The 24,596-nt window shown below is 31.4% G+C and overlaps 1 protein-coding gene across 1 annotated transcript in view; it reads left to right on the top strand.

Annotated features, from left to right (window-relative positions):
• The window catches only part of LOC129907810 (U4/U6.U5 small nuclear ribonucleoprotein 27 kDa protein), a 38,365-nt gene extending 17,347 nt beyond the window's left edge, over positions 1-21,018 (top strand). The window contains exon 3 of the mRNA XM_055984197.1: positions 19,468-21,018. Within this exon, the coding sequence (XP_055840172.1) occupies positions 19,468-19,744 (277 nt within the window). The 3' untranslated portion in view covers positions 19,745-21,018. The remainder of the gene's footprint in view (positions 1-19,467) is intronic.
• Positions 21,019-24,596: the final 3,578 nt, after the last annotated feature.

Below are 24,596 nucleotides of genomic sequence, written 5' to 3'. Positions count from 1 at the left end.
TATCGTGGTTTTAAAACGTATCAAGTGTCGAAAACATCGGTTTTTTGCCTATTATTCTTAAACTATGAGTTGTCTTTGAAAAACTGGTAGAAAATGTGATCTTTTATATTACTAACTTTTTTGTTTCTTAAAATTTTTATTTGAAATTTTTGCCGTTTTTATAATAAATAAATATTATTAAATACTTTACCCTTTTTTGTTTGCAACTTTTTTGATGTAATTTTTTAGGTGGATAATTTTTAAACAAAATTCAATAAAAATATTGTAAATATATCTTTTGTAGTTCGAGAAAAATAAATTTAAAAGTATAAAAACGGCAAAAATTTGAAATAAAAATTTAAAAAAAAAATTAAAATTTTTGATTTATACACACATTTTTGAATGCAATATTTGAAAAGAATTAAAAACCAATAAAACTGCATTTAAAATTGTGTGATAGGTGAAAGCAAAAACTAAGAAAACAGCTAATAATTTCAAAAACCGAAATAAAATATAAAAAAAAAATTTAACGGGAAATTTTGAATGTAATCTTTTAAAGGAACTATTTTCCAACCAGAATCAACAAATATTTTAAAAATAAATGATTTAACTCGAGAGAAAAAAAATTTATGTAAAAGTTAAAAATTTTCCATACAAATTTGTATGGGGAAAGTATGTAGAGACACGGGTTAATGAACTTAATTTTCCCCATTTAATTTAAAGGTCAAAAAGTCCTCTTTTTAAGCATTCAGAGGGCTTGGGGCACCTCAAAAGAAATTATTTAAAAATTTTAAGTATACAGTTTTGTTCGTTTATAAATAGCGCAACTTATTATTACTATGCCAATTCAAAAATAAAAAACAAAAATAAAATCACTCCACCCTAGTCACTAGGCAAATGCATTACCGACGCACAGTGTGCAATTTTCGCAATCTAGCTGTACTTTAATGAAAAATATATTTCTCCCATATCCAACAAAATTGGTATCATATGAAAGGTAAAACCTCAGGCAATAGAATGGCAAAAAAAAACAACAAGAAAATAATCAAATTTACCGTTCCACAGAATCACAAACATAAGCTTGGTTCAAGAGAAAAAAATTTAAAGCTCATTGCTTTTCTTGTGTCACTTTGATAACAGCGTGGTTAAGTAAAATAATAGTTGTTTAAATTAAATTTATTTTTTTTATTATAAGTAACATTTAAGAAATATTTAAGGTAAGTATATTTTTTGTGCACTAAAAAATAAAAAAACATAAAAAATCTTTTGTGTGAAGACCTAAAGAGTGTCTTTTTTTTGTGTTGTTTAATTTTGTAAAGCGTTTTAAAAATGTATCCTCGTGTATCCGTCCTGTTTTTGGGCTTAAAATCTCCGTTGATGTATTCTGTATTAGAATTCGTTTACTTTTCTTGCGTCTGGTGTGCGAAACCATTAATTTTTTTTTTTTTGTTTGTTCAGGTACATAGACCAAAAACCAATTTTTTGATCTTTTGAAAAATCGTAAATCACATTTTTACAAATTGAAAATGACTTTTTTAGATTCTTGTTGGCAAAATAAGACAAAAAGATTAAATAAAATTTTTCGATATTTTGCTTCGTTTTCGAAACAGAGACAGTTTAAGAACCAACTCCCAAAATCGTATGCTCGATGTCGGCTCTTCCCCACCCTTTGTGGTACATTTTGTACTCGTATACCATATATTGGATATATTAATTTTGAAAATCAATAAAACCCTTGTAGAAATACAATACTTAACAAAATTAAGCTGGTTTGCATCAAAAAAATTAAGTTTACTTGGAATTAGAATTAAGTACCGCTAGATTGGCAAAATTGCACACTGTGCGACGTGCTGTTGGAAATAAAAGTGATAAAATGCAACAAAAGCTGAAGTCCAACAAAAATAAAAAAATTCTTACGTTGTTTCAATTTTAATTTAAAGATGTTTCATGTTAGTTTTTTCAACATTAAATCAACGTTGAACATAATTACATTTTACGTTGCTTTTTTTCCCTCAATGTACCCATTTAGGCTGCAGCTTCATGTACAGATGGACCCATAGATGCACAGACCGACGGGCGTCATGACGAAACCCACTTTTTTGGACTTCTCCATAATCGTTATGTTAGTTTTGAATTGAACCTTATATTATGTGAGTTATAGACATTCGAAAAAAATGGAACAAATGGTAACCCTGTGACGGTCTTTCATGTGGATTGACTACAAATCTTAAGTTTTCTCAATTTTTTCTTTTGCTTGAATAACCCTGCTAATAATTGCGTTAAAACATTTAAAGAAAATATAACTTTTTTACTCAACTAAGTATCCAAAAATTTTACATGACCATTAATTTATTTTTTTTTTTTAAATGTACTACCAAATTTGGGCAAGTTACTTTAACGGCCATATTACTCACTCTGGATTTAGTTTGGATTAAAGTTAATTTGAAATCCAATCCATTAAATCAGAATTTCATAAATCCAAGAATTTAATATTTTGTGCATATTATTCACTCAAAAAAATTATGTGATTATTCAATACATTTTGTATAATTTGCATTTTTTATCTTTATTTTTCCTTCACAAAATACTTGAGAAAACAACTGAACACTGTGGAAATGAATTTTACATGGATTTATAAAGTTAAAGACCTCCAGGGAGCAGTTTAAATTTGTTTGGATTTAACGAGATTGGATTTAAGATTGGTTTTAAGAAGTCTCCGGACAAGATTTTGAGAAAAACGAGAAATTTGTAAAATTTCTGCACAGTTTGTGAGGTCCACAGAACACTTATTGCAAAAAACTAATTTGCTAATGAAAGATTGACATTTAATCTAAAATATGGTCTAGCCACATTTTCATTTTTTTAATTTTTTTCATACCTTATTTTAATATTTCAGTAACAGTTTTTGCAAAATAGTCCAAAACAACTTTTTTCTCGCATAGTTTAAGAGAAACTGAAGTGGAAAACACATATGATATATATATCAATTTAAACGTAATGAATAAAATTAGAATATGGTCTGAGCGGATTTTTCATTTTTGGCCCTATTTTTGAATAATCATTTCATGAAAAACATCAAAATTGCTCATTTTCTAATGCATTTTTAAATGTGTAGTTATATGAAAAAAGCAACATAGTTTTCCCCAAATGACAAAATACCTTCTTTAATTGATCCAACAAAAAAAAAATTAATCAAAAAGCTACTTATTATTGCAAAATAACACAATTAATAAAACTGTTTTTTTTTTATCAAAAAGTCGTTATTTTCTGTTAACGGCTGATTTTAGTTCATCGATTTACCACCAGGGTTGTTTTTTCGAAGATACCTCTTTTTTTGTTGGAAGTTGGAACATAAACGAGTTGGAATTAAGAAGATACAAAAAAAGAAGTATGACGATACAAAAATGTAGAACGCGAAAAGTGATAGGTGGATAAAAGGGTTATTTTTGTTTTCAATATCAATGCGGATCTGCGGATGTTAGACAGAGACATGGATGAAGGTACTTTATATTGATATGGTGTTTGTGGCGGAAACTGGTTTGGAATATTGTAGTGTGTACCAGAGAACCAAACGAGTCCAGTGTTGTTTACGAACATCGAGTACTTACTCGAAAAAAAACAATGAAAGATGGAACCTCCTAGATAACTGCGGTCACACCAGGAAACTTTGGCCGAATTACGAATCTAATAAGATCTTACTACTCAGTAAACCTTCCTTAAGATCCCTTATACGTGTCTTAGAGGGTCATAACCTACTGGGCTACCATAAAAAGAAAATAGGGCTTAGCACAGATGACCTATGTAGAGGCTGCGAGAATGAGGACGAACAGGAAGACACTACTCACTTCCTCTGTCACTGTCCAGCACTATGCCGCACTAGAAAATCATTTTTAGGGAACTACTTCTTTAATGAATTAGAAGAACTATCAGAACTGTCAGGCAACACCTTACTGAACTTTGTCAAGTCTACCAATTGGCTCGACAAACCATAGGATTCATAGGATTACACTTTTTAATGAGGTTATAAACACTTCAGGGTATCACAAGGGATCTACATTGATCTAAGTGTGACGGTAACAACATCAACTGTCAGCCCATTTAAACTAACCTAACCTACTCGAAAAAAAACGATCTCGAACAAACAGAATCAACACAACTCAAATATGTTCGAGCTTTCCTGTGTACGAGTATGATGACTCGTTAGTAACCCTACGTTTCAAACGAGTTCAAACGATCATTTTTCTGTTCGAGTAAAATCGAGTAAAATGATTGTGGACAAAATGTTCATGATCAATGTGATCGAATTTACTCGAACTGCAAAGGAAATGTTCAAAGTGTTCGAGGGTGGTTTTTCTTGTAGCATAAATAAAAAGAGAATCAGTTTAGTACACAAAAGCAAATCACATTTGTTTTATTAAAATTAATTAATTTTAAAAGATAATGAAATGAAGAAAAGCATATTAGAATAAAAATAAATAAAATACAGAAAAAAAAAAAATTTAATAAAACTTAATGTTAGATACAAAAAATTAAATAAATTAAATAAAGTTAAAAATTATGACACTTTTAATTCATATCAATCTGTTTTAACTATATCCACTAATAAGGCTTCAATATTTTTTATATTGTTGCTTATGGTTGTTCCAGTGGGAAACATGTCTTTCACGTTAACATGTTCTCCGTATTTACCACCGATTTTTATACACACTTTAACAAATGGATGCATTCCAGAGTCTTCTACAGTAACTCTTTCATGCAGATTTGTAATTTCCCCACTATACCTACCCGAAAAATAGTAATTTGTTTTAAAAACAATTATCCCAAATTGCATTATTGCATATTTTTTAAGGATATGATTCTATTACGCACCTACCTGCACAAATTAACTGGGCATTCCCCACTACCACATTTGTATTGTTACCTAACGACTAATAACTTTTTTATTTACTCAGTCAATAATAAATCCTTTCTGAAACCACAATTGTAAAATTAAAATAACCTGCTTTAATTGCAGTTGTACCGCAAACAACCAACCATCAAAACCTAAATTTAAAAAAATATGCAACAGGTGCCTATGGGGCATAGAAATTGGAAGTGGTTGTTTTCATTGATCAAACTGTTCATGATTTTTCGATCACGTTCGATCACTTCGACCACTTTCGATCATTTCGAGTAAATCCTAGTGTTTATGAACAGTCGATCTGTTTACGAGTAATTTTGTCCGTGGGTATTGAGGATCGTATATACTCATGAGTTCAAAAAATTTGTATGGTTTTGTTTGTGATTATTTTTTTTATGAGTAAGATGATTTACGAGTATAGAGAGAAAACGATCGAGCACGAACGATCATTTGAAAAAATTGAAATTGTTCGAACAGGTTCGAACATAATCATTTGTATCCTATTCATTTTGAAATAAAAAAGAAAACTTGTTTTCATGTTGTTATTGTGGATGTCATTTGAGTTGTTTGTGCATCAGAGAATTATGTTGCATATATATAATAATTAGAATTGCTCAACGGAAAAGTAGGTACATGATGTGTTATGTGGGTGCTTTGTTTGTATAATGTACTTGACAGTATCCTTTGTGAAAGATTAAAGAAGGATAGTTTTTCATTGGTAGAATAACTAAAGAAAATTATTAGGGAACCCGGCCGAACAGCTCTGATTTTGACGATTTTTTTTTTCAAACGTAGGTAACTTAAAATACTTTAAAGTCTATAGATTAAAAATTGCCGATGTTGCCGTATTGTTTTTTTTTTTTTAAATTAAAATTAATTTTTTTTTGAACAAAACCATTTTTTTTGCTTAAACTTCCTAAAACAAATGATAGCAAAAGATTCTCTAGGTCAGGGATGGCGAACCCTTTTAGAGCGTCCTGCCATTTAAAAAAAATATTTATTTGAGGTGCCCTCGGCGCACAGTGGGGCAGACCCATATAGTGTGGTGATATAAAGGTTATTTTTTAAACTAAAGCTATGCGAAAAAAAGATCACGAGTTCTAAACTTACTAGTAAAATTGATAAAATGAGCATGTTTGTTTTGTTCAAAGTCTTTGATTTATGTTTATTCATGCGGTTGAAGTTGAGAGTTTTAGAGCAAAAATTCAGTTTTAAATAAGTAATAAAAAGGGGTTCTTTTGTTTTTTTTTGTTTAAACTCAATATTATTTGAGAAAAAAATAAAATACAAATTTCTCCTTTGTATTTCCTTACAGTCCTAGAAACATCCCTACAAAGTTTGAGCAAAAACTAAAATGCGACAGCGATTCCGATTGAACGCATTCATACGGAATGACAGTAAATGGTCCTTAAAAATTGTTGTAAACGAGAGCGGTGAAATTTTTTTTTTTTATTTGATCTTTTAGTAATGCAACCCTATACTCATTTTACAAAGTCATCGACTTTCCCTGGATTCCGAGGTTTAAAGCTAATTTGACTCCACTAGTAGTTCGGTTTAACAAAAAAACAAAATTTCCAATTTTTGCAAAAAGTGCTTTATAGCGCTATTTGTTTTTGAAAAAAAAAACTACAAAAATTGTTTTTGGAACCAAAAAATAAGCTTTCTGCCTCATTGTTCCAAATTTTACGTTCGGAAAAACTGAGTTTGAAAAAAATGAATTTGAAATTTTTCACTTTTCAATTTTTAGATGTGCCTCAACAAAATAAAACAAAGAAACAAAAAATAAAAAGTAAAAGAAATATGTATTGTAGTGTGACTTCTCTTGTTGTGAACTCGATGCCAAGTAGTTTATATTAGGGCTACGTTTCGTCACTTTAAGCAAAATGCAGGCTAAACTGAAAGAAAAAGTTGGAATCATCTGACAATCTGCTTCTAAGATAATTTTTAATGTTATTCATTTGGACAAATTATGACTCACAAGCGTAAGTAGGTGAAAATATTGTCAAGATCTCCAACTTTTCCAATTTCATGTTTCCATAAATTTGGAATTGTTCGTCGCCCTCCACCCTCTCTAGTTCGATGGATTCCAACTCTTTCATTGTTTCCACTAATTTTTTTCAAATTCTTTCAGCTAAATTACAATTTCTTCAATTTCCAACCAGTAAAATTTAGACATGTTAAGTTTATCAAAGGATGTCGTATCAGGGTCCATAGTAGACCGATAATTCTTTAATTTGTCAAAAACCTAATTACCTACTCATAAAAAACTGTTTTACCTATTTCGTCTGGTTTTCATGTAAATTCAATACGTTCTTCAGAACATGAGTATCTTCTTCTGAGAAGAAGAGATTTTTACAGTTTTACAAAATCTCAAGAAAAATTATACTGGAAAAATCGTTGAATGTCGCTCAAATGGCAATTGGATTACTTAATTGGTGGCGTGCCGAAAATATTTTATGGCATGCCACCAATAGCACGCGTGCCATTGGTTCGCCATCCATGCTCTAGGTAATTTAAGGAAAAAAATATAAGGAGTAAGGGACAATCTTCCATCGTTTAAGCGATAAATGCAACTTTCTCACAAACTGACTTCAAACACAAAAAAAAATATTTTGAACACAACGGCAACACCTAAAATATTTAAAGACACGTTTTTAAAAAGCCAGAATCTCATTTATATCTGTTAAATTTAAATCCACTAAATTTAATCAAGAGTTTTTGAAAGAATAGTCCTCAAAATTTTGAAAAAAAAGTTATTAAAAAAATTTTAAACGGCTTTGTTTTTAACTTTTTCGTAGTAAAATATGAATTTATTTTAAAAAAAATTGTTGGCCATAATTGAATTCCGAAGAGGAAAAGGTAATAGTCGGAGAGGCGACCGTCGAGTTACTTAGCTCATAAGGTTAGAAGTTAAAATTAGTGTCAAATGAAAGATAAGTTGATACTGAAAATAAAAAAAAACAGGATTGCCACTTCTAAAATGGGAACTTCCATGTGGCAACCCTATTTTAAAGAAAAAATTGTCACATAACTAATAAATGCATATCTTTGTTGTTTGGCAGGATAAAAATTTTTTTTTAAAATCCCAAATGAAAGTCAAAATAGTAAATAAAAAATAATAAAATAAAATAAAGAACGTAACCCTACAAATATGGCAACCCCATTCAAATGAAAACAACACTGACAAAAATCTTCTTTGAACAAAACAGTATAACTTTTAATGCACCAGAAAGCTGAACTATACACTATATTTTAGATAATACTCTCTTCTATCAAAAAAATGTTGGGTGCCACTTCGCAAATGCAGACAAGTACTCGGCAACCCTACTCAAATGCTAAAAAAACACTAAAATCACTTGTTTTTAAGACAAAATGTATAATATTTGATAGAGTTAAAGGCTATAAAATACATCATGTTTAGCTAGGTTAGGTTAGGTAGTAGTGGTTGTCAGGCAAATTGCCCGGCACACTTAGACCCTTAAGGATCCATTGTGATACCACAGATCACTAGTAAGTTAAGACCTCACTAGCCGAACCACTCGGAGCTTCAAATGAATTGTGATAGACTTTTAACATCCGTTTTTCCTAGATCGCTAGTGTCCTCATAGAAGGGTTCTCCTAGATGGAGTTTCCTTCTAATAGAGAGAGCAGGGCAGGTGCACAGAAGATGTTGAACAGTTTCCTCTTCTTCTTCATCCATGCAACTTCTGCAGAAATCGTTAGAGAACACGCCATTTTTTTTTGCGTGTCTACCTATTAGACACTGTACTGTAAGAACACCTATGGTGGAGCTAATATGCATTCTGTTTAAATTCAACAAACCCTTTGAACGTTTCAAGTCTATACAAGGCCATATTTGTTTAGTAGCTAGGCAAGTATTACTCTGAGTCCATCTGAGGTTGGTTTTCTTGAAAGCGTCCTGCTTTAGCATAAGTTTGCATGTAGCGATAGGTATTCCTATATTGTTCCTTTCTAGTTGTAGAGGAGTGATTGTTCCTTGTTTGGCAAGTTCTTCTGCCCTACAATTGCCTCCAATGTCTCTATGCCCCGGCACCCATACCAAATATTATACACTTTGGCTTAAAAACAAGTGATTTTAGTGTTTTTTAGCTTTTGAGTAGGGTTGCCGAGTACATGTCTGCATTTGCGGGGTGGCACCCGACATTTTTTAGATAGAAGAGAGTCTTTTCTAAACATGATGTAATTTATAGCCTTTAACTATAACAAATATTATACACATTGGCTTAAAAACAAGTGATTTTAGTGTTTTTTAGCATTTGAGTAGGGTTGCCGAGTAGTTGTCTGCATTTGCGAAGTGGCACCCAACATTTTTTTGATAGAAGAGAGTTTTATCTAAAATATAGTGTATAGTTCAGCTTTCTAGTGAAAAGTTATACTGTTTTGTGCAAATAAAAATTTTGTCAGTGTTGTTTTCATTTGAATGGGGTTGCCAAATTTGTAAGGTTACGTTCTTTATATTATTTTTTTATTATTTTTTTACTATTTTGACTTTCGTTTGGCATTTCAAAAATTTGTTTATCTGGCCAAACAACAAAGATATGAATGTATTAAGCTAAGATTACACGGTCAACGAAATCGGTCAACGCGTTGACTCTCTGACGTAAAAATGACGTCACAATCTGTCCCAATAGTGTCACGTCGTGTGATCGTCAACGAAAACTGCTGTCATTGCGTTGACGGGTACGATGACTCTCGCGTTGACACACATTTTTGGGTCATCGCATTGACTATTTTCGATGTTCGTGTAATCTCTCTGTCAATGCCCTTGGGACGCGTTGACAGGGTTTAAGGACTTGGTGTCATCGCAATGACCCTGTCCCAGCGTTGACGGGGCAGAATTTAATACCGTGTCATCGTTTCAGAATGACATTGTTTTTTGTATAGAAATGTGATGAAAGTTTAATTGGGAACATTTTTTGTAGGGCGATTTTTTGAATGATGTACCGTTTTAGAGGGAGGGGGTTCTCATTTCATCATTTCACCTTTTTGTTTTTTTTTTTTACAAAAAAAACTTTTCAGTATGGCCATGGCATCCATGTTGGATGCAAAAAATATTTTTTTTACAAAAAACCAAAAACCATTTGTATATTCTAATCTAAATTTTAAGACCATAACCATTAACATTGGGTGCCGCGTTCTTATGCTATAAGCGTTTGAAGGTGGCCATATTGATTTTTTTTCGATTTTTTAAAAATCAATGACGAAACTTTTTTATTTTTTTTTTTTTCTAATTTTTCGACAAAACTTTAGTAATTTTACATTTATATTCGTTAAAAAATCCTATCAGAATTCATTTAAGACTTTTATCTTAAAAGTGCACTGCGTATATCTCGAAATATTTACATTTGAATGCAACCATGTCAAACAAATTTTCGTTTAAATTTTCTATGAGAGCTTTTTTTCAAATCTCTTTTTCTCCGCTTTTTTTGTTTACAAAATATTTTTGGAAAATTTAAATTTTTGCTTTGTGTCAAACCGTGTGATCAACAAAGTTTTGTGAGTCAACGCGTTGACACTGCTAAGTAAACGTCACGTTGACACACCTGCGGATCAACGTAATTTAGGACAACATTGACGCAATAGTGTCAATCGTGTGATGGTCAATGTTTTATGCATTGACACTGTGAACGTTGACGGTGAGATGACAGGGAGAATTATGGATTTTTTCTTGACGCCAGAGAGTCAACGCGTTGACCGATTTCGTTGACCGTGTAATCATAGCTTTAGTTATGTGACAATTTTTCCTTTAAAATAGGGTTGCCGCATGGATGTTCCCATTTTAGAAGTGGCAACCCTATTGTTCTATTTTCAGTATCAACTTATCTTTCATTTGACACCAATTTTAACCTCTAACCTTATGAGCTAAGTAACTCGAAGGTCGCCGCTTGGACTGTAATATATATTACAGTTTTGAAAAAAAAAAATAAAAAAATCGTACTTTCTCGATAAAAACTGAATTTTTGCATTGAAATAATTGAATTTCTCAAAGACTTTGGCAAATAAGAACTTTAAACTTTTGCTATTTAACTTTCAACAATAAGGGTATTGAATGAATAAAAAATAACTTAATATTTAAATGTTGAACTTAAAAAAAAAATAAGTTAAATTTTTTTCAAAACTTCTATTAAAAAAAATTTCTTCGAAAATGAAATACTTTTTAATTTTTTTCATAAACTGTAATACATTTTGACATTTCCTTTTATAATTTCAAATCATAATAAATGTGACCAAAAAAATTTGAAAATAGATGCACTTTATAATACGAAAAAATTTGAAAGCAATTGGCAAAGAACATTTCGAGATTCACTATTAAAAGCAAATAAACATGAGATATACCAAACACGTAGATTTCAATTTCAGATTTCTCAAAGAAGAAAAGAGATATTTAAAAGATTTAAACGGATTGAGAAAGACAAGATTTAGTCTTATTAGAAACCGTTACAAATTTATTTAAAACGAATAACCAAAAGCTAAGAAATAATCTCGAAAACTGGTAAAAAGCGGCATTTTCGATTTTCTAACGGGATTATCTCAAAAACTTGATGTGATAGAATTTTTTTGACTTCGGATTCGAGCTCAGCACACCAAAATCCTATAGAAAAGTATACCTTGGTTTCTGTAACAAAAAAAAAGTTTAATTTTGTTGACCAGTGTAATAGGCGTGTTTTTTTTGGCACAGCTATCCGTATCTGCAGTGTATTACAAATACAACACCCAGCTGCGGATAAAACTAAAACTTAAATCTGGCTGCGGATAAGAAATTGACATTTCTTAGAGTATCGATACTCGATCGGAGAAAATTTCGGATAATCGGATAAATCAAGAGTCTCGAAGAGGCTATGTTCGCAGAGTGCAATGTGCAATCCACTAAGTGCGTTCTTTTATATTAGTTTGTTTTGAATTAATATTGGAACGCACACATAAAATTATTTCTACATTTCATTTATGTATAATATTTACCGTTGATTGAAACTTAACCTACTCTACTCTTTAATTGCCTTTTAGTGAAATAAAATCAAGAAACGAGTCAAACATAGTTGCTGTACGGAGTACGGTGTTTAATATTTTGCTTCTGTAATGTGGTTTTTTATTTGCGAGATTTAAGGTATAACTACAACGGCCACTTTTTGTAAAAAGTGGGAAATTTGTAAAAGTAATTTGTTTTATTCTTTCTAGTGCCATTTATATTTGAAAAAAAACTACAAAATTGTTTTTGACATCAAGAAATAAGTTGTCTGCATCATAGCTTTTAGTTTTGGGGTGCAAAAACTGTCACAAATTTTTACTTTTTTCGAATTTGTGAATCTGACAGAAGTTTTTCTGACCACAAATTTTAAAAAATAATGCAGAAAGCTTATTTCTTGATGTCAAAAACAATTTTTGTAGCTTTTTTTCAAATATAAATGGCGCTAGAAAAAACAAAAATTTGTGTACCTAAATTTCCCGCTTTTTGCCAAAAGTGGCCGTTGTAGTTAAGTTAAAGTTATTTATATAAATTTTGACCCTTACCCTTCAAGCAAGAAAACGGAGTTCAGAAAAGACACTCCGACCGAGAAAAACGGGGTTGCACTCACACACTTGTATTTTTTTGTGTATGAACACAAAGTCGAAGAAGAAATCGTGGTGAAAAAACCAATACCTATAAAATCGGCTCCGCGGTGATTATAATTTCCATACGAATTTGAGCCGCCTACGGACCCGTTTCTGAGCCGAAGTCGGACTCAGCTCCGCCTGAGGCGGAGCGGATTCGGACCGAGGTCGGACCTGTTTGCTTGAAGGGTATTGCCAAAATTAAAACAAGTCTTACACATTTCACATACGAATTTCAACTTCGATCTTTCTACTCTGCATATAAACGGGCCACCTATAAAAACTTCATGAACGACGACTGACCCCAAATCGACGAACATATCCCAATATGTCAAAAACTTGTCCGAAAGCAAAACCAAAATAAAAAATCAAACTTTGAACAAATGCAGATGGATGTACAAATTGAAAATCAGGAAAAACCATTTTCAGCAATTTAATTTATTTTGTTTTATTTCTAACGTTTCAAAAAATAAATTAATTAGGTATGCGTAAAAACTACTCAAAAATAATCTTGAACAAAATTTGTTTTTTTTTTGTTGTTGTTTTATTATCTGACAGTTAGACAGCTGCGGATGGGCAACTGCGGATACGTTTTCTTGGGAAATCGAATTTGGCTGCAGATAGCGATGCCAAAAAAACACGCCTAATAATAAAAATGACATTAGCACAGTACACACATTGAATAAGAAGTACAGGAAGGGGTGTTTATCCAAATAAGTGAAGCCGCTTTTTATTAGTGTGAGTTGTACAGATGCACATGTATTGCTAAAGGGTCGGAGTGCAGATATATTGTTCACTCAAGGGGCGCCAACGGAAATGTAACTAGTCTCGTGAGAGACTTTCGTATAAGTGCTATTTTTTATCATAATTATATACGAATTTTAAACTGTTTCTTTTCTCAACTAAAAACAGACTGAAAATTGTTTTAAAATCATCAAGATTAGCTGAAACATTGGCGGTCAATGATTGTATCGCCTTGCCATCACCAATAAGAGTAAGTTCGCCCATGGAAAACGAGCTCGAAATTTGACAGATTATATAAAATTTTTGACAGTTTATATAAAATTTATTTTTTGTTTTTATTTTTTTGTGGCTTCACTCGCCAACTCTATAGGTGTGATATACACCCCTTCCTGTACTTCTAATTCAATGAGTACACATATCGCTGCCTCAAAACTATAATGTTCTATGTCGAAGAAATGGAAAAAAATGACTTTTTTATATCAAAATTTTCGTCTTTTCAATGGCTACAAGACTGTGTTCACAAAAAATTTATTTTTGGCTTAATACAATATTTATGGCCAAAACATATATTCATTTATCGGATATAATGGCTTATACTCAGTACTATAAAGTTCTTAGTTGACATAGAACAATTTGCTTCATTTGAACGCCATACAAAAATTACTACTTTTAAGTTACATAGAACATTTTGCATTTAAAAATTAGCTGCCGGACTCTAAAATAAAATCCTTTCAAGCAATATTGAAAGGTCATGCGGCAGGTCGATTATGGCTTTTTTTGAAATAGTTACTGACAATAATCAACAATAGTTTGTTAGTAAGGTTGACTTGAATGTTTATTTAAATAATTGCTGTTTGATTAAATTTTTTTGCTAATTTCTTGGTAAATACTAATTTGAAATCTTTGAACTTGTTTGGGCATGATACACTTCACTAAATTTATGTTTTTTAATAAAAAAAATACAACAAAAATCTTAAAAAGCAATTGAATTACTCCAAAAAATTTGTTTGTCTTGACTGTAAGTTGGTTATTTTCATATACCGTACTCATTACTATAATGTTGTATGTCGAACATAGAACAAAAAAATCCACTCAAAATGCAAGGTTATCAAATAAATGTTCTATGTCAAAACAGAAAAACGTTAATTAAACAGATTTCCAACATCAAAAAAGAAATTTTAGCATTTGAATCGATTGATTATCCAGCTGCGGTAGTTAATTGTCTATTTTCATGTTAAAATACATAAATAAAGGGTGAAATTCAGATACTCCAAACTTTGTGGTCGATTTTCTCGAAACTTTTTTTTGTAACATAGAACATTATAGTTTTCAGGCAGCGATATATATAAGTAATATATTCCGAGTTTTCATATTTATCAGTTCGCGCAGGTTGTCAAAATCGTAGATCAAAAGAGAGGAACTGTCACTTTTCTGTGATTCTTATTGGTCAACTCTCTTGTTTACAATTTTTTTTATTACGCACAAGCAAATTGACAGCTCCTCACTTTTTATTTTCTTTGTTTGTATGTGTAACAACATGCGCAATATATTACCTTCTATAAGTATACTATGTGGCATTATGATCATAATGAATGCAAAAAAAGCATCTGTTGAAATTGTTTTTTGAGATTAGGCCGTTTGCGAATTGATAGGTCTTTACACTTTTTTAGATCATAAAATTATGGTCAGACATGTTCGGATTTGCACATCACAGGGATATTTGCATTTATTGTTGTCGCAGCAGTAAATTTTGTCAATATATGCAGGTATATTAGGTATTCTAAAATAGTAACTGATAATAGTTTCCAATCAGTTACTAACGGCCATATTATTCACTAGTTTAAAAAATACATCTGGATGTAAAATTGTCAAATGTCAAAAATAAATCCAAATCCAAAATAGTTGTCCCGATTTTAACTATGAAAAAAATGACTATTTTTTTCTCTGTGTGATAGTGAATATCATGGATTTGGATTTATTTTTGAAATTTCAATTTCTTTACATCCAGATGTAGTTTTTAAACTAGTGAATAATATGACCGTAACTTTACTTAGACTTACATATCTAACTATGTAGAAATTAAATAAATAAATAAAAACACCCCAAAATTAAAATAACAACTACCTTATTCATCCGGAACTTGAAAACATACACAAATGCGTACCTATGTATGTACCTACCTATCTTATCATTTACCTACCACAACAATGTTCCAAAAACTAAACGCACTCTAGTTCGAGTTTTCGAGATCAAGTTGAAAAAAAACTACCTAGTTCTAATTAGTGCATGGCCTACAAACACTTTGCAAAGTTTGCTTCTGTAGTACCTACCTACGGTAAAATAGAATAATAGGTATTTATTAGGTATAAGAAAGAAATCTACATTTCTAAAAACTTAACTTTATAAAAAAAAAGACAAAAAACCTGACAAATAGTGCTTCGCGCACCACATTATAAAACCAAAATATATAATATATCCTTTTTTCCAAAAGAGCGAATACATACACTTGATTTCCTATATTCAAACGAAATGAAGTGTAACAATAAAAACGGCACACTTTGGTGTGTGCATGTGCACCGCTTCTTCTTCTCCGCAAAAGAGTAAATCGTGCAAACGAACAAAAAAATAAACTGGTTGTGCGAGCTCTGCGCGTATGCGTATCTACTTCTTTTCTTCTTTCTATTTCTTTTTTTTTGTATCCCTAACAATCGAACGATGTTCGTTAGAAGTTCCAACATTTTCCTAGGTCTGAGTTTTTTCTATTTCATTTTTATTCGAATATACAAATCTTCGAATCTGAGTTCGAACTTTTGTCCGGAGGCCTCTTAATATAATGGAATTTGATTTATTTTTGACATTTGACATTGTTTACATTCAGGGCCCTATTTCACCAAGTTACAAATTTGTAATTACAAGTAATTTTCACAATATTTCTGAAAAAATCGATTAATTTTGTTTCACCAGTTTCTTGTAATCACAAAATTGTATTTGTAATCTACAACTTTAAATTTGTGAAAAAATCCATTTTCTGTTTCACCGAAACTTGTATTTTACAAGTAACAAATTTGTGAGCTTTCAAGTTTCTTGTGGGTTTCTGTTACAAAAAAAAAAAAGTTACAAGTTTCTATTTATTTGTGAAAATTTTCTACAAGAGTCAAGACGTATGTCATTTTTGATACAAGTTTGTAAAAACCGTATTTAGAGTGATGAAAGTGTTTAAAATGGCCTTACGCCGAAGGCCATTTTTATTAGTTATAGAAAAGCTATGTTATTATTATTCAGGGTTGTAAAAATGCATTTCAAATTAAAAAAAAATCATTTATTGCAAGTAAAAAGATTGCATTAAAAAATTTTTTATTACAAATAAAAAATTTGCTTTAAAAAAAATGTTATTGCAACTGAAAAATATTTTCATTGAAAATAATATTTTTATTGCAAATAAATATATTTTGCATGGCAAAAAATTATATTACAAATAAAACATTTTCTGCATTAAAAAAAAATCAATGCAAAATGTGTGTATTAAGTATTTTTTTAATATTCGTCGAATCCCTTTCAGTTTTGACTTTTTGGCGTTGGTAGTTGAAAAAGCAGACCAAGTAACCCACACCAAAAGCTATAAGCAAAAACCCCCATACCATAAACGAATCACTGCTGTTTTTTCAGTACCAGCTTTTTGATAGGGTTTTGTTACTTTTGTATCTTTCTCCAAGTTTTACCAGGTCCATCTGAGCTGAGCAGTACATTTCGTCTTACGTGCATATGAGTTATGTATGTGGCAATATTTCTTGAAAACCGAGAAAAGAAGTAGATCCGAAAAGAAAGGAAGGTACTGGTAAAAACGGCAGTGATTCGTTTATGGTATGGGGGTTTTTGCTTATAGCTTTTAGTGTGGGTTACTTGGTCTGCTTGAGGAAACAATGGATCGGTATTCTTTTTTAGATATTTTATAGACAAACCTGCGCCAGAGTGTTGAATAATTAGGCTAAGATGAACTGATTATCTGCAATAAAGGTAACGACCCTAAGCAAAACTCGGTCTTTTTGAGTGAATTTTTGATCAAAAATTTTCGAAACCAGATCCAAACGTCCCCCAGTCCCTCGATTTGGATACTATTTAGCATCTGTGAGACCATTTGGTGAGAAAAGTAAGGAAGCATTCAAAGGATTAGCTGAAACGAGTGTTATAGGAAGAGTGGATAAGATTCGGCCCAAATGTTGCAAAAAATCTAGTAAAATCAATGCCTTCAAGTGAGTTTGACCTCGTCAAGTCCAGGGGGTAGCCTAAAATATATTAATTCCCAAAAATTTAAGTATTTATACTTTTAACATCGATTTTCATAGTTTTTTCTTCTCTGTATACTTACTTTTGTAATGCGAAATTTTGTACTCTGATAAGTTTTTTGTCACTTTTTCATTTAGTATTGATTATTTGACAAAGTTTTTTTTGTAAATATGTAGGCAATGATTAATGAAATAAAACCACATTTAAATTTTTTTCGAAAATGTGTTAGTTTTTTTTAGCGGTCTTGGTTAAAAAAAGTTAGGGGTGTATACTTACTTTTGTGACTGAGTGTATATTTACAATTTTGTTTGGCATTTAAAAAATTTTCTTATTTGATCAAACTACTAAGATATGACAGTATAAGTTATTTGACAATTTTCCGTTTAAAATAGGGTTGCGAAACAAGTACTCCAGTCAAAGCGTCATTTGACCTTGCGCAGAGAGGCACTGTCAGTTTTTATTTTATGGATCGATAGGGGTATATTTAAAAGGCTTAAACCCAAATTCTCACCACCTGATCATTCTTATTAGCGGAGTTATTCGCAAAAATGCATTTTTTGGGATATTTTACTTCTAAGCTAATATCTTTGCTCCAGATTGTCGTAGACCAAAAAATAAACATACATTCTCTTCCTTATAATATTTTCTATCGTTGTATGTAATTTCATTGTATTTGAGTGAGTAAATACAAAATGGCAGCCATTTGAAGTCAAATTCTTGTTGTTAAAAAACACATTTTTGTCATTATTTCGAAAAAAGCTTATATCATGATTGACATTTTTTTAATCTATTTTTTAGCCCTATTCAAGTCCTGCATTTTACAGAAAAAATCAGTTCTTTATCACCAAAGATAGCCGAGCAATTCATAAATGAACGCATGCAAAACCGGTGCGAAAACACCCAAAAATATCGTTTTTTGGGAATAACTCGGCTTCAGAATGTCCTACGACAAAAAAAAAGCTATTGATTGTTCGTCACAACATTTTCTATCGATTTGGTGCACATTATTTTTGTTGAAACAAATAAAAAATAAGTAATATTAAGTCAAAGACGTTTTTTTGTTTAGCAAACTCTTGCCTTATTATTTTGTAAACGGTGCAAGTATTGGCTATAATAAATAAATAATGACAAAAATGTATTTTTTAACAACAAGAATTTGACTTTAAATGGCTGCCATTTTGTATTTACTCACTCAAATACAATGAAATTACATACAACGAAAGAAAATATTATAAGGAAGAGAATGTATGTTTATTTTTTGGTCTACGACAATCTGGAGCAAAGATATTAGCTTAGAAGTAAAATATCCCAAAAAATGCATTTTTGTGAATAACTCCGCTAAAAAGAATGATCAGGTAGTGAGAAATTGGGTTTAAGCCTTTTAAATATACCCCTACCGATCCATGAAATAAAAACTGACAGTGCCTCTCTGCGCAAGGTGAGGCCCTTTTTTCCGACGCTTTGACTGGAGTAAAGAGCTGAAGTTTTAAAAATGGCAATCCTATTTTTCATATTCAATATCAACTTAGTTTTCATTTGAAACCAATTTTAACCTCAGTCGTTATGAGTAAAGTAACTCAACGGTCGCCGCTAAGACTTCAACGAGCTTTACAAGTTTGTGAGATAAACTTGTTGCTTACAAGAAAAAAATATATTTGGTGAAACGGTAATTCTACAAACTTGTGGTTTTCAAAGTTAGTTGTAATTTTTTTTTTTTTGATAATCACAAATTTGTGAATTACTTATTTGTACTTTCTGAAACAGAATTCCATTGTACAAATTTGTACTTGTGATCTACAAGTTACAAATTTGTGCTTGTAACTTGTAGTTGGTGAAATAGGGCCCTGCCAGACGACACCATTAAGAAATACAATATTTGTATAAATACTTGTTGATAAAATAAAAAATGTATCTATATATTTATCTGCAACAATTTTAATTCTTTTTAGATCGAAATCGACGCATTCTAGAGATTGTGCCTATCCATCTACTTCATCCCGAAACAGAGCAGAACGGCCAAAAATAACCGAAGCTGATTTGGAGGGTAAATCACCTGAAGAAATTGATATGCTGAAAACTATGGGGTTCTGTAACTTTGATACTACTAAACACAAGAAGGTAGACGGCAACGATGTTGGCGAAGTACACGTAATTCTCAAACGTAAATATCGCCAATACATGAATCGTAAAGGTGGATTTAATCGACCACTTGACTTTGTTGCCTAGCAAATTTCACCTATATTCTTTTTACCTCGTTTATTCTTATTAACACACATGTTACAAGAAAATATGTGTGATAGAATTTAAATAGGGTGTATACTAGTCTTGGAATGTATTTGCTGCCTTAGAATTGCATAACAATTCAAGTCAATCACCTTTAGTATATAATAACAAACTATTTTGACAATCCTGCAATTTTTTGCCATAGCCCGGTTAACAAAATTTCCAAAAATGTTTACATAATACCTGCACCTACGTTATGTCAATCTCGGAGAGACTTGAGTTTGAGAGAAACATCGTAAATTTGAACCAAATTCATATTTTTGTATAGATTTTATTCCAATTAAAAATGTTTCTCCCTTACTTATATCCGTAAGGCACAGAACGTAGATACATAAAAAGATAAATATCGTTTTATGATGAATTTTTTAATCGTAGACAACAGTTTATTTGGTAATAGAAAAAGTTAAGTTTTTATTATTGGCTAACCATTATGCCCTACATTTATTTCCGGATAGAATTCCTCTATTTTACTATCAAAACTTTGTTATGGTACATTTTTTATAAAATTTGATACAAAATTTTTAAAACCACTCAATCACACATAAACACCACTTTGATGTCCTTTTAACAAAAGCCCTCAAAAATTCCTTTCACTATCCTCCATAAAATGCAATAGTACAATTTTTTTTATATACAGAGCTTTATTTATAAAAATATTTATTTATACACACATCCCACCCCATTCCTACATTATCCTGTAAATATTTATCATATAATGGTAATCAAATCCTAACAAGCACTTCTAAACCCATACTCCCTACAATAGACCAAAATAATGCAATAGCCAGGATTTTTTGTTTTGTTGAAAACCTTACACACAAGTGCCACAATAATATGGAATACAATAGTTTACCTCAAATAGAAGAATTAAAAGATCTATAGTTTTAATGAAAATTTATAGCATTAGTTAATAATTTTTATTAAACAGAAACATGTAAAATGTATGACATTCGCTTTTAAATTAATTTTAATTGAGAAACTATTTGGGATATATGTTTGGTTTAAGTCAACAATCATACATACATACGTAATAATAAAAAACGAAATTGCAGAGATTTTTTATTCATGTAATTAATGAAATTTTTAACAACTTATTTTTATTTAATGTTTGTATATTCATATTACTTTTATTTTATTATTTTTTGTAAAATTATAAAAAAAAACAAAATTTGTGAAAAATAATAAGCTGATTTGAATAAAATTTATTTAAAAAATAAGTAACTACGGAATTTATTAACTACAAAACAAATGAACATCGAAACTATTGATAAAATTTGGCATTTTATGGAAACCAAGGTAATAGTGACAACTAAAACCTTATTTGAGCTATGTATAATAACATACATATGTACGTATGGGGTTTTCCATTAGCAGTAATACTAATACAATTTCCAGCTGTCAGCTAAAAAAACAAATACTAAACAAATAATTTTTGAATAAAATGGTGTTACGAGTTCATGTAACGAAAACAACAAAAAAAAAAAGAGATCATTATAAAAATCTCTAAACGCCAAAGTAAAAAAAAAAAAAATAGGGACAAGAAACTAGAAACCTACTTATTTATTGCACTCGGTGAAATTCTCCTGCTGCATGCTTATACGCCCAGAATTGAAAAAGAAAAAAAATTATCATAATCTTTTTAAAATAGGCTGCAAAAGTGCAAACATATAATTTTTTTTTGTCCATATAAATATTTGTTACTATTGATGTAGATTACTTTTTTATATAATTTAATAATTTAATATGCTTGCGAACCACGTAAATTTAAATGTCTTTTTAAGCCTAGTACGCTGCTGATGCGAAACGAAAAAATTTCAAGTCTCCAAAGTCGACAACGAAAATGCTAACGAAAAAATTCCGTCAAAGTCAAAATAAAAAAATTCAAAATTAATTTAAAATCAAGAAAAATGAACAGAAATTTATTTTTAAAGCAAGAAATAAATGAATTAAAAAAGAAAAAACCATCAACACTGCTCTTGGAGTCAAGAAAAATGCACAGGACAGTAAAAAGTGACAAATGATTGAAAACTCTCCAATTTTTCGCCAGAGCTGCGTACTGAAAAACGAAAAGCAAAACGAAATTTTTCGTTCAAGATTTCGTTGTAAAATACGCTTTTATTAGCTTCGCTTGTAACTAACTAGCTAACAATGCACAGTGCGGTATTTTGGTCTAAAACCTGGCCAAAAATATTTGGGCACATTTTTGACTTCAAATAGGTTCCAAATGACTAAAAAGTTATTTGGAAGGAAAATTTTTCATTTTCTTGGTACAGTACCCACTTAAGTGCTTACCTCCCGATTACCTATGAAAAAAAATTTATTAAAAATCAAAAAATGCACGTACAGTCCTGTGCTATAACTTTTCTTAATGCTGGTAGTTTATTCCTTATTTTTTTATTTGCATTTTTTTTTTTCTAATTTTTAACTGAATGAACTGTATTGTGTCATTTTAAGGCCGATTGGAGCTAAATTGACTAGGTTAGTTAGGTTAACGTGGCTATCAACAGGAGAGCTGATACACTTAGACCACAATGAATCTTCCTATTCGTTGAACCATTTAGAGCTGCTAATAAAGCGACTGAGACTACCTATGTCTATATTTGCCAGCTCACTAGGATTGTTATAGTAGAATTCTCCCAAATGGACTGCCCTAGCGATGTATTCCGTCGGAGCGGAGATTTTCCGCAACGCATACTTCGTCGGAGGTTCAAATTGCAGTCGAAGTATCTTTCATCGGAAAAAATAATAGACAAATGCGACGACGCACCGCGTCGCAATCATTTGACATGCGACAGATTTGAGATTTTAATAGAAATGGACAGAATATACCGATATATCGATAAGTTGGTATATTTTCCGATATTTTCAGTGCTGGTTTAAGCACTACCGGCGCCCCTGGGCAAGATTGCAAGTGGCGCCTCTCAAAAAAAAATTAATTTTAAAACAATTTTTAAAATCACGAAAAAAGCAATAGCAGATTATGTCTTACCTCTCATATACTTGTTAATGCGTTTATTGACAATGTGCGGTTTATTAAAGTACATAAGGTTAACTTTAAAAAAAAATTAAATATTCATGTCATTTAGGCTCAATTGACAAGTTTACCTTTATTTCTGACTTTTTTGTTTAAACACATTTAAAGAGTAGGTACAGTTGGTTTTATTTGAACAATATTTTTTCAAAAACTTTTTCAATTCTGAATCTTAATATCTGTATTGGTGAAAAATCAAATAATTTTTTTTGTTTTTTTTTCAGTAGGAGAATAAAAAACTTGTAGCAGGCTTCTGAATGATTCCGGACGCTTCCGGACAGCCAATCGAAAACGACATACCTTTATAAGTATTAGGTTTGTTCGTTGTTATCTCTAGGGCACTCTGGGTCGGAGCGAATTCGTTGTCAAGCGTTTTTTGTAGCTCCTTTTTCAACCAGAGTTATTTCCTCTGTGTTCGATGTTCGCTGATGAAACGTTCGGTGTAAAGTGAAAACCCGAGAAACTGTAATTTTTTTTTGACAGTTAATTGACATGACTTGAGTGCCCTGGAGGAGGGAACTACGAACAGATCTATTCTTTTATTCTCACACACAAACGTAGTTTTTTATGAGAAATGGAGAAGCTGTCAATTTTTGGCCTTTCTGGATTTTGGGTTTTCGGGATTTTGGTTTTTCGGGATTTTCGGATTCTGGGTTTTCGGGATTTTGGGGTTTCGGGTTTTTGGGTTTTCGGAATTTAGGGTATTCTGGATTTTGGGCTTCCTGGACTTTTAATTTCGGGATTCTGTCTGTCTCCCTTCTGTTTCTTTATTCATTATTACAGCCTGGATATTACCAGCTATGATTTAGTGTTTTATATAAAGGGGCGCCTTTGCAAAAATTAAATTGGTTGGAGGAATATTAAGATTGCTTTAGTCTTTCAAAAGAAATTGGGGCGCCTTGTTCTTCAAAGATGAACGAAGATTTTGGACACCATTGTCCTTCCAGAAGCCAAACAAATTAACTCAAAACTGGGGGGCGCCTTCATTCTTCAAAAAGTTTAAAACAAACAATACGAGCGCCGTTGAAAAAGTAAAATAGAAAAAAATTGGGGCGCCTTTGTGAAAGTAAAAATAAATAAAACATCGATTGGATAGACTTCGTTATTTATAAAACTTTTGTAAAAGTTCGGGGCGCCTGCGGCGCCCCTCAGTACTTGCGCCTCTGGGCGACGGCCCAGGCTGCCCCCCCCCCTAAAACCGGCCCTGGATATTTTTATATAAAAACACCAAAATACAATTGAATTGTCATATAACTATATAGAGTTTCATTTCATAGTTTCTCATAATAAGAATGTCAATGTACGGTAAATTACACCCTTGCGTTAATTAGAAAATGAATCGATATTGTGATATTTCTATTCAACAAAATATCGATATTTTTTTTGAGAAGGCCATCTCTATAATTATCACAGATGACAGAAAAACACAACAGCCCTTCAAGCAAACAGGTCCGACCCCGGTCCGAATCCGCTCCGCCTCAGGTGGAGCTGAGTCTGACTTCCAGGCAGAAACTGGTCCGAAGGCGGCTCAAATTAGTATGGAAATTAGAATCACCGCGGAGCCGATTTTATATGTATTGGTTTTTTCACCACGATTTCTCCTTCGACTTTGTGTTCATATACAAAAAGTTGCAAGTGTGTGGGTGCAACCCCGTCTTTCGCGGTCGGAGTGTCTTTTCTGAACTCCGTTTTCTTGCTTGAAGGGAGATGACAAAAAAAAAAAAAACAATTCAAACGAGTTGAAGTTATTTAATTTAAGAAAAA

Source organism: Episyrphus balteatus, chromosome 1, assembly GCF_945859705.1.
Source record: "Episyrphus balteatus chromosome 1, idEpiBalt1.1, whole genome shotgun sequence".
Lineage (NCBI taxonomy): Eukaryota > Metazoa > Arthropoda > Insecta > Diptera > Syrphidae > Episyrphus > Episyrphus balteatus.
Note: the sequence above shows the minus strand (reverse complement) of the source record. Positions and strands in the feature narration are given on the sequence as shown.